At 45.3% G+C, this 14068-nt stretch overlaps 1 protein-coding gene across 6 annotated transcripts in view; it reads right to left on the reverse strand.

Moving 5' to 3' along the window:
- Nucleotides 1-14068, reverse strand: part of SYTL3 (synaptotagmin like 3) — a 132729-nt gene that overhangs the window by 90133 nt on the left and 28528 nt on the right. For 4 of the 6 annotated variants that reach the window (XM_050786722.1, XM_050786721.1, XM_050786723.1 and 1 more), the window contains one exon: nucleotides 4515-4579. In XM_050786722.1, the coding sequence (XP_050642679.1) occupies nucleotides 4515-4579 (65 nt within the window). Of the gene's footprint in view, nucleotides 1-1575; nucleotides 2055-4514; nucleotides 4580-14068 lie in introns of those variants that run through there. The other 2 variants (XM_050786724.1, XM_050786725.1) reach the window with 2 other exon arrangements.

Here is a 14068-nt window from a genome sequence, read left to right on the forward strand (position 1 = left end):
CTCAGCTCTGTGGATTTGGAGACAGAGTGAGAGGTGCCGCCATTCTCCCAAGATAAGGAACACAGGATTTGGTAGCCTTCTCCAAGATGGTCCCAGTGATTCTTGCCTCCTGATATTCAGACCCTTTGTCCCCTCTGACTAGGGCTGACCTGTGGTACCCATAGGACATAGCAGAAAAGACAGGGTGTGGCTTCTGAAGCTAGGCCATAAAAGATATTGTGGGGCTCTGCTTTTCTCTCTCGTGGATCACTTGCCCTGGGGGAAGCCAGCCGCCATGTCATGAGGACACTCAAGCAGTCCTGTGGAGACATCCCCATGGTGAGGAACCAAGTCCTCCTCCCAACACTGGCAGTCACTGGCCAGGTATGAGGGTAAGCCCCAAGAGTGCAGATCCCCCAGACCCAGGCAAGCCTTCCACCGAAGACAGAAACTATAAAAGAATGTTACTTGCTTTGTGTCACTAGGTTTGAGGGGAATTTGCTATACAGCAGTAGATAACCAGTGCGTGGAAAGAGGCACAGACTGCAGCTGTCTGTACACTTTTGTGGTTTAAACCACCATCTAGTTTTTCTAACTTCCGCTCAGGATATAGAGGGCTGGAAAGAGTATTGCCCACATCATGACAACAAAAACACTAGAGAACATGCAAAACCACACGTTTTCTGGAACACATCAGAGAACTGAGGTTGCAGCTGCCTTCCTATTACGGTCCAATGGGGACTTCCAGAGGGAGACCAGGGCCAGGAGGAGGGAGAAGGGGCTCCTGCCTTCCTTCTGACCTGTGTCTGGCCAGCATCGGCTCAGCAGGGTCGGAGGGTGTCAGCCTCCTGCAGCTGCTAGCTCTGTTCTCTCACTATTCCCTTTTTGCCTCCAATTCCTGTCTAACCAATCCCTAAAGTAAATTCTTATTCAAATAACCAGACAGTTTCTATTTTCCTGAGTGGATCTTAACTGCTACAGCACACAAATCCAATTCAACTCCTCAACGACTGCACCTGGTTCTCTTTTAGGGGCACAAATAGGAGCGTGGTGGAATTCCTGCCTGTCCACCTAAACCTCTGTGACCTGATCCTTGGTTACCGTTCCTGACTCGCCCGGGGCAAACTCCACCCAACCTGGTCTGGCTCATAGCGCTACTTGTGTGCTCCCAACCTGGCATCTTCCCCCATAGTTCCATGCCTCTTACCCCAACTGTACTGAAACAGGACAATAGGAAGATGAGGCACCTTGGCATGTGAGGAAGTGTTGAAAAGAAGGAGAGGAAGTTGGGGTTTTTCTGGTGTTTATTTTATACATTGGTAGAAATGACATCAGCAAAAAAGAATGATTTATGCTTAGGTTGATTTTCCTAACCCTGGTTTGTTTGTCCTTACTGATGTTTTTATTCTTATATAAAGTTACAAGGCAAGAAAGAAAACCTGAGACACCAGTCTCACCTCTTTCCTAACTCCCTTTTTAAGTCACCGTGACAACATCTCCCATTCACTCAGGAGAGACGAAGTGCTGAAAAGATGACAAGATGGTAACGTGTGTGCACAAACACACACACACATTCATGCACACATGAAAACTTACCTGAAATAATGATGCTAGAACTTCCAACGACGCAGAAAACGTTTTCAGTGAAGGAGATGTCTGCACTGAGTTGGCATCAAGAAATGACAGAAACTTCACCTCCTACAGTACTACTGTTTATAAGCTAGGAATTGATGTGGAAAAGGGTAGACTCTACCTTCTGAAGAAGGCTCCAGACAACCAGCAAAAAGATTTTTTTTTTTTTTTTTTTTTTTTTTTGAGATGGAGTTTCACTGTTGTCCAGGCTGGAGTGTAATGGCGCCATCTTGGCTCACCACAACTCTGCCTCCCAGGTTTAAGTAATTCTCCTGCCTCAGCCTCCCAGGTAGCTGGGATTACAGGCAGGTGCCACCATGCCCAGCTAATTTTGTATTTTTAGTAGAGACAGGGTTTCTCCATATTGGTCAGGCTGATCTCAAACTCCCAACCTCAGGTGATCTGCCCACCTCAGCCTCCCAAAGTGCTAGGATTACAGGTGTGAGCCACTGCACCTGGTCAAAAAAGTATTTTAAAGAAACACAAAAGTGGCCAGGTGAAGTGGCTCACGCCTGTAATCCCAGCACTTTGGGAGGCCCAGGTGGGCGGATCACTTGAGGTCAGGAGTTCAAGACCAGTCAACAAGGTGAAACTCCATCTCTACTAAAAATACAAAAATTAGCCAGACATGGTGGTGTGTGCCTATAATCCCAGCTACTCAGGAGGCTAAGGCAGGAGAATCCCTTGAACCCAGGAGGGGAAGGTTGTAGTCAACCAAGATCGTGCCACTGCACTCCAGCCTGGATGACAGAACGAGATTCTGTCTCAAAAAAAAAAAAGAAACATAAAAGCAACAAAAACAGAGAAAGGTCCACATGGGATGATGGCACCCCTAAGGGGACAAAGATTAGTAGCAAATCTTAGCTATTTCATCAGTCTGTGACTCTCCAAAAGGCCTCAGTACATAGATACATGATATCTGTGATATCAAAATGTTATGGAAGCAATTTTGAAAAAGTGTCTGAAAAGGCTGTGTGGGGTAGGGGAGAGGGTGGCGGTAAGAAGGCGTTGAGAAACACTGGCTTAGAGGAAACAGACATCTCTGCTTCATTCCATTGCCTGACATGACCCTTAGTATTATTTTTTTCCTCTAGGTTTCTAATAAACTTGGCAGAAGCAGCATTTTTTTTCTTAAGAAGAGCCAGGAATCATAAGCCATGGGACAATTTAGTAGCAACCAAATCTATACCTGGGCAAACCTACCCTTTATAAAAGCTGAATATCAACCCAAATGAACAGCTTCCTTTACTGCCAACACATTTTTGGGTGAGGTTCTACCTGCAAATTGCCACTTTCTCTAGAAAAGAGCCACCACTGCCCTCTAAGTCAGGCTGTGGGTCTAGGTCCCCATCACCACATCAGAGGAGGGGTGCTGCCCACGTTCCTGATACAGTCAGATGTGGTTCCCACAGCACCTGCCTGCACTCCACTGTGACGGTGCCTGTGTGCACCTTTGTCCCGATGCCCCATCACAGCACAAATCGTCCTCTCCACAGGTCTAGGTCCTAGCTACCAATTACACCGGCACACCTTACATTGCAAATACTTTTGAAAAAGAAAAGAAACTTTTAATCTAAGAAACACAAGCCCCCTTTAAAGTATCAGGCCTAGAGAGACACTGAAATGAGACTGCAATCATGTCCCCCAGCTTGGGCTAACTAATCATTTCAAAGCCACTTGCTCTATGGACTCTAGATTGAATGTCACCACCAATAGCCATAAATTATCCTAACAATGCCAAACACTGGACACCATCACCCACACCCTGTAGCTCAGCAATAGATAGCCAGTCATGAGTCAATGGTATTTCTGTAAACCCACGAGAATTCCTGAAAACTGACTTTTGTAATCGCCCCTCTCCTGATTCACCCTTCTCTCCTTTGTTCTCCAGAGCCCTTGGAAGTGTTTCCTGGGCTGCAGACCTCGGCCTTGGCCCAAATAAACTCTCCACCTATATTAGTTTTGCCTCAGTTTCCTTCTTTAGGTCAACATCTCATTATAAGACATTCATAGTACACAGACGAAATGCACGCTTCCACCCATATCATCACAACATGTGCTCACTCCACAACCATCAACCTCTGCTCGGTTCAAATGCTATTCACTCACTGTGGTCTTCACTGATTCAATCATCTTACTCAAGTATTATAAACAAGGTATTGTGCTGTGCTGCAATACAGGCTAACAAGATTTTAAAATCACAGTTACTGCTTGTAGAGAGAAACAGAAGTGCACAAGCAATGCTACAGTATAAGGAACTTTGCAACAATTACATAAGAGAATTACAAACCCGGCACTGATGGTGTTTCAGAGGAGGGGACATCACGCCCAGAAGCAGGAAGCCAGGGAAACCTCGTGGTGCACGAGCCTTAAAGAATGGGGCCAACCTGGCTGGGCACAGTGGCTTATGTCTGTAATCCCAGCACCCTGGGAAGCTGAGGCGGGCGGATCATGAGGTCAGGAGTTCGAGACCATCCTGGCCAACATGGTGAAACCCCGTCTCTTAAAAATAGAAAAATTAGCTGGCCATGGTGGCGCACGCCTGTAATCCCAGGTACTCAGGAGGCTGAGGCAGGAGAATCGCTTGAACCTAGGAGGCGGAGGTTGCAGTGAGCTGAGGAGATTGTGCCACTGCACTGCAGCCTGGCGACAGACCGAGACTTCATCTCAAAAAAAAAAGAATAGGGCCAACCTCAGAGGTGGAAATGGGCTGAGGGAAGAGTAGCAAGCAGAGGGAATGAGCGGCGTGAATTACAGTGAGAGCATCAGCAAATGGAACGGCAAGACGTAGGGGCCAGTAGACTAAACCCATCGTGTTGCTTATATTCTAAAGTCTTAACGTCAAATATTTTAAAACTAGGAATAGATCATTTTACTCTAACAAAAAAGTAAAGAGCATTTACCTCCCGTTGGAAATTTCTTGGCTCGTTCCTCATAGAACCATTCTCCAGTTTTTATTTTGACATTCCTGAAAAAATGAGCAGAAAGGAAGCTTCAGAAAGAGAAGATATGAATAGTGCTATATTAACCCCTTTTAAGGGTTACATAAGGTCACAGAATATTAGTCTTGCGATGGACCTCAGCAATAAATTTCCTGGCTTAAACCCCTAACTTTACAGATTCCCCATAGAGGCGAAGTAATTTCAGTATCAGCAGCAAAGCCACGCAACTCCCACCCTCATGTGTTTTATCTTGCATGTCATATGTACGTTCAGTTTATAATATGTGAATACATTAAGCATATTAACATATACTTGTGCCTGGCACAAATCCAGTACTTAATGTTTTGTGAACAAATACACAAAGAGAAACAAAATTATTGTCATCAAAATGACCAATGTATCGGCCAGGCACGGTGGCTCACGCCTGTAATCCCAGTTCTTTGGGAGGCTGAGGTGGGGGGATCACTTAAGGTCGGGAAGTTGAGACCAGTCTGGCCAACATGGCAAAACCCTGTCTCTACTAAAAATACAAAATTAACTGGGCATGGTGGCACATGCCTGTAATCCCAGCTACTCGGGAGGCTGAGGCAGGAGAATTTCGCTTGAACCTGGGAGGCAGAGGTTGCGGTGAGCCGAGATCGCGCCATTGTACTCCAGCCTGGGCAACAGAGCAAGCCTCCATCTTAACAACAACAACAACACAAATGACCAATGTATCATGTCGATGGTGGGAAGCTCTGGCATGAATGACGGGCTACAGGAAAACTCGATGCTATGCATTGGCCTTTGAGGGACATCAGCTGTAGGTTAAACTAAGGTTAGTTTGTATTTACAACATGCACCAAGAGCCCACAGAGCAGGGTCACGTGAGAAGATTCTTGGGAGGACCTGAAGCATGGAATATGGGATCAATGTGTGTTGATGAAGATTTGGGGACTTAAATCTGAGTGGACCACTTGGTTTTTTTTTGTTTGTTTGTTTTTTCGTTTTTTTCTGGTCGCCCAGGCTGGTGTGCAGTGGTGCAATCTCAAGTCACTGCAACCTCCACCTTGTGTGTTCAAGTGATTCTCCTGCCTCAGCCTCCAGAGTAGCTGGGACCCACCACCACACCCAGTTAATTTTTGTATTTTTAGTAGAGATGGGTTTTTGCCATGTTGGCCAAGCTGGTCTCGAACTCCTGACCTCAGGTGATCCGCCTGAGCAGACCACCTGTGAATCAGGGGAAAGGAGCCCTGCTTGGCCCGCTGGTCTGACAGCAGCTCCCTATGGCAGGACTTTAACTCTACCATCTTAGTCACACAGAAGGCACTCGAGATGCTAACTGCTCGAAACTGACGTCCTAACATGGGTTTTCCTCTTGGTTTTCTGGGGAATCCATACTCAACCTCAATCTATCTCAGAAAGGCAGAATTGTTAATATCCTTTTAGGATATAAAAAGGCAAACATGTAAATATTATAAGATATTCACATTCTTAAAATGTGCCACAAAACTGGCCAATTCCTTTGTTATGTGAATTTAAGAAAAAAATTAAAACTTCAATTCATGACTAATTCTCTTCTATAAATCACAGTACTGACTGAAATAAATTCTCCATTAGGTTCTTTTAGGCTATATATGAACTCAAGTGGATTTTTAAAAAAATTAATGCTTGCTAATGTAAGGAAAATCACAAATATATGTCAATATACACATTTTTCGAAATATCCTTTCTCTATGAAGTGCTAGTAATTGTCAGAAGACATCAACCAACTTTCTCTCCATCTGGTTAGACACTACTATTTTCTGATTAGTACATAAATGATTACTATCAATACTTAGTGACTAGAACAAGGAAAATATAGAGAGAGCATTTAAGAATTTCATAACAGAATTTTTTTTTGAGACAGGGTCTGGCTCTGTTGTTGAGGCTAGAGTGCAGCGGCACGATCTCGGCTCGTTGCAATCTCCGCCTCCCGGGCTCAAGCAATCCTCCCACTTCAGCCTCCTGAGTAGCTGAGACTAAAGGCACACGCTACCGCACCTGGATGATTTTTGTGTGTTTTTTTTTTTTGTAGAGACAGGGTTTTGCTATGTTGCCCAGGCTGGTCTCAAATTCCTGAGCTCAAGTGATCCACCTGCCTTGGCCTCCCAAAGTGCTGGGATTACAGGCACGGGCCACTGTGTCTGGCCTATAACAGAATTTTTATAATCATCACTACCATTCAGAACCAAAAATATATAAAATGTACAACTGAGATACGTCTCTAGAGAGACAGGGAAAAGTTTACATCCATAGTCAGAAACTCAATTATCTAATCCCCTAAATCAACACAAAACACCTTAAGGCAATCTCTGCTTCTAGGCAGAAATTTTCCCCTGGAGCAGAAAATTCCCCCTTGTGGGAAGCAGAACATCAAAAAATCAGGGCAAGTCTAGAGGGAGCCGTGGGTGGTAAATTCCCATGCCTTTGAAGGACCTCTCCATATTCAATTTCTGAAGATGCCTCTTCAGTCCTGGCAAACAGCTCAAGGTCTAACCCTTAGAGGAGGGGACAGGAAAGCAAATCCAAAGGGCAGGAATTACAAGGTCCCTACCTGATAAACGCACCTTACTTGCAGAATTGCTTTTCTGTTAAGTGACCCATTTCAGCTCATCTACTCTCTCACATGCTCCAGCCCGTTACCATTGGGCCCAAAATATCCATATCTGAGACGCTATAGTCGACTGAGCTGATCAGACAGGGGGACAACGTCGGTAAGTAAACATACACACAGACACACAATCGCAGAAAATGAAAAACAGCTGAGGAGAAGGAAGAGCGAAAGGTGAAAGCACCTAAGTGAATGAACATTGCAAATCACTGAAAGGACTCCAGCCCTGGTTTCAGAACCTACACAAGAAGCAGATAAATTAAAATCCTAGTCACCCAGCGTGAATCATCTAATATAACCATCTAATCTCATTTAATCCCAACTGATTACTTGCACAGTTTAAGCAGGAGCTAATTTGGCATACAGAGATTTGGACACAAACTCGAGGATCTCTTGGGCCTATCTGTGATTAAAGAATAGAAGGATAAAAATCCCACAGTATTTTTTATCCCTAAACCATATGACAACCAGCACTTTTTGCATTTGAGGCTGTTTCCTTTGAATACTAGGTTTGGCCCAGGTCTCCATTACCCTTGCTTGCAAAATCAGCGGCTTCATAAGCAATTATTCCACAATATCTTTTGTAAGGACTCACTGTCTACACTAATCCCAAGATTTTTGTTTGTTTGCTTTTTGCTTTGAGACAGGGTCTCATTCTATGGCTCAGGCTGGAGTGCAGTGGCATAATCTCAGCTCACTGCAGCCTCAACCTCCTAGGTTCAAGTGATCCTCCCTCCTCAACCTCCCAAGTAGCTGGGATTACAGGCATGTGCCACCACGCCTGGCTAAGTTTTGTGTTTTTTGTAGAGACAGGGTTTCACTATGTTGGCCAGACTGGTCTTGAACTCCTGGCCTCAAGTGACCTGCCTGCCTCGGCCTCCCAAAGTGCTGAGATTACAGGTGTGAGGCACCACACCTGGCCTAATCCCAAGTTTACAAAGGAGGACCACTCATTGTCCTCAGAGTCTATGATCGAGGTGGTAGATCCTGTAGTCTCTGTCCATGTTAGGGGCCAACACAGGGTAGTGTGATTCATTAGTAACCAAAGAAAGTATCTAGCACTTCTTCCCAGATGTTTAACTCAGAATGAGGTTATGAAAGTTTCTTGAAAAATATAATGAGTTCAGCAATAAATTTGTGCCCTTAAACTTTTCAGAATCATGACTGACTTCTTTAAAATTTTTTCAATCAGCCCATAAATATATCTCAAAAGGCGAAAGCCTAGGGTGGCGGGGAGAGCCGAAGCTCTAGAATCAGGACACCTGACCCATGACGGACCTTCACATGAACTACGTGGGGATCACTAGAATTATAAACGCCAAGCACTGGATGCCTAGATGGCTCTTAGGAAACTTCTGGGGGTTTCAGCCTCCATTTTCACAGCCCTGAATTCTGCTAATGCTGTCATTTCATTATCAAAGCAGACATAACTGTTGAAAAACACTTTGCAAATTCTACACACAAATGTTCAACAATAAGATGAATGGAAGACCCCACCAGAAAATATTTTGACCTCATTACTAACACCAAGCAGTTAGCCAAACACACATGTTGTAATGCATTTTGCATCTAAATTGTTTGCATCTGCAGCTGGCTAAGCTGCTGCATCTATGCTCTATGTTCCAAGAAAAGTCAGCATGATGTCCCTAGAGTTGCTTAATGTATTTTCACCATTCAACTGACAAGAGGTAGAAAACTGGTCTGCATAGCCAGGATTCTTCAAATCCCTAAAGAAGCATATGTCCTGTGCAGAGCTGCTCTCCAACCAGTACCCCAGTGGCAAGGAAGTCTCCAGACAGCCCTTCAGACACATGAGCTACAAAAACTTCAAATCAGGAAGTCGCATCGGTGGGACATGTCTAGAATCTCAGCACTTTTGGAGGCCAAGGCAAGAGGACTGCTTGAATGTAGGAGTTCCAGACCAGCCCAGGCAACATCCCTACCAAAAATACAAAAATTCGCCAGACATGGTGGTGCAAGCCAGTAGTCCCAGCTCCTCAGGAGGCTGAAGTGGGAGGATTGCTTGAGCCCAGGAGGCGGAGGTTACAGTGGGCCGAGATTGCACCACTGCACTCCAGCCTGGGCAACAGTGCGAGACAGTATCTCAAATAAAATTTTAAAAATAATAATAATAAAAGCAGCAGCAGCAGAAGCCACATATTGTAAAACTGAGATCAACCTAATTTTTTCATGATAGTTTGTCCAATTGCACAGTAATTCCCAGCTAAATTAGTCCTATGCATGTGTACAGTTGGATTTTTATTTATTTTTTTATTTCAAATAGTCGGGTTTTTTTTGAGATGGAGTTTCATTCTTGTCACTCAAGCTGGAGTGCAATGGCACGATCTCGGCTCACTGCAACCTCTGCCTCAAGGGTTCAAGCAATTCTCCTGCCTCAACCTCCCTATTAGCTGAAATTATAGGCACCTGCCACCACAACCAAGTTTTGTGTTTTTAGCAGAGATTGGGTTTCGCCATGTTAGCCAGGCTGGTCTCGAACTCCTGACCTCAGGTGATCCACCCGCCTCGGCCTCCCAAAGTGCTGGGATTATAAGCGTGAGCCACTGTGACCGGCCCTTCTTCAACTAGTCTTGCATCTAAAATGGTTCACAGTTACAAAGCCAAACACTCGTTTTTTCCACCAGCTCAACTGATCTGATTTCGACATCCTTACAGGAAAAAAAGACCGATCATTGTGATTGAATCCTAGGTAACTATCAAAGGAGTCAGAGAATCAAGATGAAGATAAAGAAAGGGTTTTTATCAAGCTGCTACCAACAGTTCTTACAAAACACGAATAACTCTCCCCTTGCTTAACCTCAGAGAGAAGGCAAGTGTCCCCCTCTGTCACACCCAGCGCTATATTCACAGCTACAAGCTCTGGCCAGGCACATGGCAGCCCCAGTGAATGAATGAATATCCTCCCCTCTGCAGGGGGGCATCCTTAGAATTAAAGGGACAAGGTGGGATCCAAAATAGCTGTAGCCCTGTAGCAGTGTGCACTGAAATTGAGTGGGTATCACACCCTTTAACTGTGTTGGGCAGGGCCACACACTGAAGGACCAAGCAGAAACTCTACATGAGGGAAGGGGGCTGGGAGGGGAGACAACAGGGAGGGGTGGGCATTGTGCTTTACCACAGGATACACGCCCATTTTAAAGCACTAAAATGATCAACATTAAACACTGCACAGGTCAAAACAAACAAGGCCTGTGCCCTATCATCTGTCGTCTGTTGATGTCAATTTTGTGACTCCTGGTCTGTTACATCAGATAACCAGTCAATGAAAGTAAGAAAAATTACATTGCAGCTGGAGAGAGCTGTACTTGTTTAAGGCCTTGACGATAAAAATGGTAAGATGCTGTGCACCGACCTGTCCTCTCCCTGTAGACCTAAGAAGCAGGATCCACCATGACAGAGGGGTGATGAGAAGGCCGAAAGCAGGAGCACACGCTCTCTGTGGGCAACCCCTCAACCTGGCTTTCTAAAGAGACAACTAAGAACTTCGGATAAAATGCCACAGGCAGGCCAGGCGCGGTGGCTCAAGCCTGTAATCCCAGCACTTTGGGAGGCCGAGACGGGTGAATCACAAGGTCAGGAGATCGAGACCATCCTGGCTAACAAGGTGAAACCCCATCTCTACTAAAAAATACAAAAAACTAGGCGGGCGAGGTGGCGGGCGCCTGTAGTCCCAGCTACTCGGGAGGCTGAGGCAGGAGAATGGCGTAAACCCGGGAGGCGGGGTTTGCAGTGAGCTGAGATCCGGCCACTGCACTCCAGCCTGGGCGACAGAGCGAGACTCCGTCTCAAAAAAAAAAAAAAAAAAAAAAAACCGCCACAGGCAGTGTACATGGAATCCAGAAGACCAGGGCAGCAGCCTCTGCGACTGTGCATCTCTGTGGAACCAGAGGGAACTTCCAGAAAGCAATCAGCCTCCAAAAACATCTAAGACCCACCCCTGAGGAAAAGAAACAGCAAGATAGAAAGAAGAGCCCGGATGAAGAGACGGCGGGACTACAATAAGGGAATATTTCATAAACTAACCAAGCCAAAGCAGAACGAACTCTGTTTTATCAGCAGAAAAGAGCAGAACTGGCAGGCTGGAAAGTTGAATCTGTAAGGCTGACTTGGCAGAGACACTTGCCAGAATGTGAAAGAGAAAGAAAAATACATTAAATGTTGAGGGAGATTATCATTACTATTATTATTATTATTATTATTATTATTATTTTGAGACATAGTCTCACTCTGTTGCCCAGGCTGGAGTGCAGTGGTACAATCTCGGCTCACTGCAACCTCCACCTCCCAGGTTCCAGCGATTCTTCTGCCTCAGCCTCCCTAGTAGCTGGGACTACAGGCATGTGCCACCATGTCCAACTCATTTTTGTATTTTCAGTAGAGACAGGGTTTCACCATGTTGGTCAAGCTGGATTTGAATTCCTGACCTCAAGTGATCCGCCCACCTCGGCCTACCAAAGTACTGGGATAACAGGCGTGAGCCACCACATCCAGCCTGAGGGAGAAGATTATTAATACAAAGAGAAAAGGAAGGCAACTTATGCCTTCAAAGCCATTCCTGGCTGGGCACAGCGGCTCACACCTGTAATTCCAGCACTTTGGGAGGCCGAGGCGGGTGGATCATGAGGTCAGGAGATTGGGACCATCCTGGCTAACGTGGTGAAACCCCGTCTCTACTAAAAATACAAAAAGTTAGCCCGGCCTGGTGGCGGGTGCCTGCAGTCCCAGCCTGGGCAATAGAGCAAGACTCGGTAGCAAAGGAAGAAAAAAAAAAGTACTCCATAAATTTCTACTTTTTTTTTTTTTTTTTTTCTTTTTGAGATTGAATCTGTCACCCAGGCTGGAGTGCAGGGTCATGATCTTGGCTCACTGCAACCTCTGCCTCCTGGGTTCAAGCGATTCTTGTGCCTCAGCCTCCCAAGTAACTGGGATTGCAGGCGCTCGCTACTGCGCCCGGCCTAATTTTTGTATTTTTAGTAGAGATGGGGTTTCACCATGTTGGCCAGGCTGGTCCCAAACTCCCAACCACAAATGATCCACCCGCCTTGGCCTCCCAAAGTGCTGGGATAACAGGCATGAGCCTCCGTACCTGGCCAGCAATGTTAAAAGTAGGATTTAGTGGGAAAAAAAGAAATAAGGTTTTGAAACAAGAAACAGTCAGTAGGCCGGGCGCGGTGGCTCACGCCTGTAATCCCAGCACTTTGGGAGGCCGAGGCGGGCAGATCATGAGGTCAGGAGATCGAGACCACGGTGAAACCCCGTCTCTACTAAAAATACAAAAAATTAGCCGGGCGCGGTTGTGGGCGCCTGTAGTCCCAGCTACTCGGGAGGCTGAGGCAGGAGAATGGCGTGAACCCGGGAAGCGGAGCTTGCAGTGAGCCGAGATCGCGCCACTGCACTCCAGCCTGGGCGACAGAGCGAGACTCCGTCTCAAAAAAAAAAAAAAAAAAAAAAAAACAGTCAGTAGACAAATGTCATCTTAACCTTGGCACCCAGCTAAAATCTTTCCTTGCCAACTCTCCTGTACCACACTTGGCATTCAATTTCTTTTCAGTCTTTTGTAGAGTTAGACCTTTTACTCACTTGAAGAATAGACACATTTTCAAGAGGGAGGGTGATTTATCCCATTCTCATACACTAGTTATTTGCCTTTGTGAATAGAAAATGATGATTCAATATTTTATCAAAACATGGGATTATAAAAATACTGGGAGTACCAGTCTGAAATTTAAAAGATTACATTTTCTAAACTCTGGGAAGTTTACTTTAGGCAGAAACATAATTAGAATAGAACTTCCTTTGAAATGTCACTTGATTTTCAATAAAAATTATTTCATGCAATGCAGAAAATACAATGCATCATCCTGTAACAATATCTTTTTTTGTTGTTGTTGTTTTTGAGACGGAGTCTCGCTCTGTTGCCCAGGCTGGAGTTCAGTGGCCGGATCTCAGCTCACTGCAAGTTCCGCCTCCCGGGTTTATGCCATTCTCCTGCCTCAGCCTCCCGAGTAGCTGGGACTACAGACGCCCGCCACCTCGCCCAGCTAGTTTTTTTGTTTTGTATTTTTTAGTAGAGACGGGGTTTCACCTGGTTAGCCAGGATGGTCTCAATCTCCTGACCTCGTGACCCGCCCGTCTCGACTTCCCAAAGAACAGTATCTTTACATCTAAGTCCTGATCTGAAATGCCAAATGACAACAACAACAACAAAACCTTTTTAAGTTGTTTTGGAGACGAGGTCTCGCTATGTTGGCCAGGCTGGCCTCAAACTCCTGGGCTTATGTGATCCTCCCGTTTGGGCATCCCATGAGTAACTGGGACCACAGGCATGCACACCACATCCATGACCTCGTGGATGACCCCATCCAGCTCACCTCCCTTTTAATACATTTCAAGGTCTTATTTTAACCACTACTGCTCCGCAGCAATAACTCAAGACCCAACCTGAGAACTAAGAACACAATAATCAAATGCCAAGGTCTGGATCAATTTTTCAACCGAACACACTTAAGCTACTCTTTGTTGGCATCAGCTGTGGTACAAGAGACAAATTTGAGCAATCCAGAAAGGTAGCCTGAAATCACCAGTATCACCTGCTGCAACTTGAAACCTTCTGTTCTAATGATGGTATATAAGCTCTGCTGCACCTTTATTATTGTTAAAATATTTGCAACTTACAGAATTCTCTGCACAAACCGATTTGGTTGTAAAGCACCTGACTGGCGGCAAAATGTTGCTAACGAAACAGGCAGTGTGTCCACAGATATCTGAAACTGAAGAATCATCAAATTGTTGTGGTCACAGCAATTACAAAGCATGAAAAGAAGATCACAATTTGAAGGAAACAAGTCTGAACAAGAGTAAT

This window comes from Macaca thibetana, chromosome 4 (assembly GCF_024542745.1).
Source record: "Macaca thibetana thibetana isolate TM-01 chromosome 4, ASM2454274v1, whole genome shotgun sequence".
In the NCBI taxonomy this organism is placed as follows: domain Eukaryota; kingdom Metazoa; phylum Chordata; class Mammalia; order Primates; family Cercopithecidae; genus Macaca; species Macaca thibetana.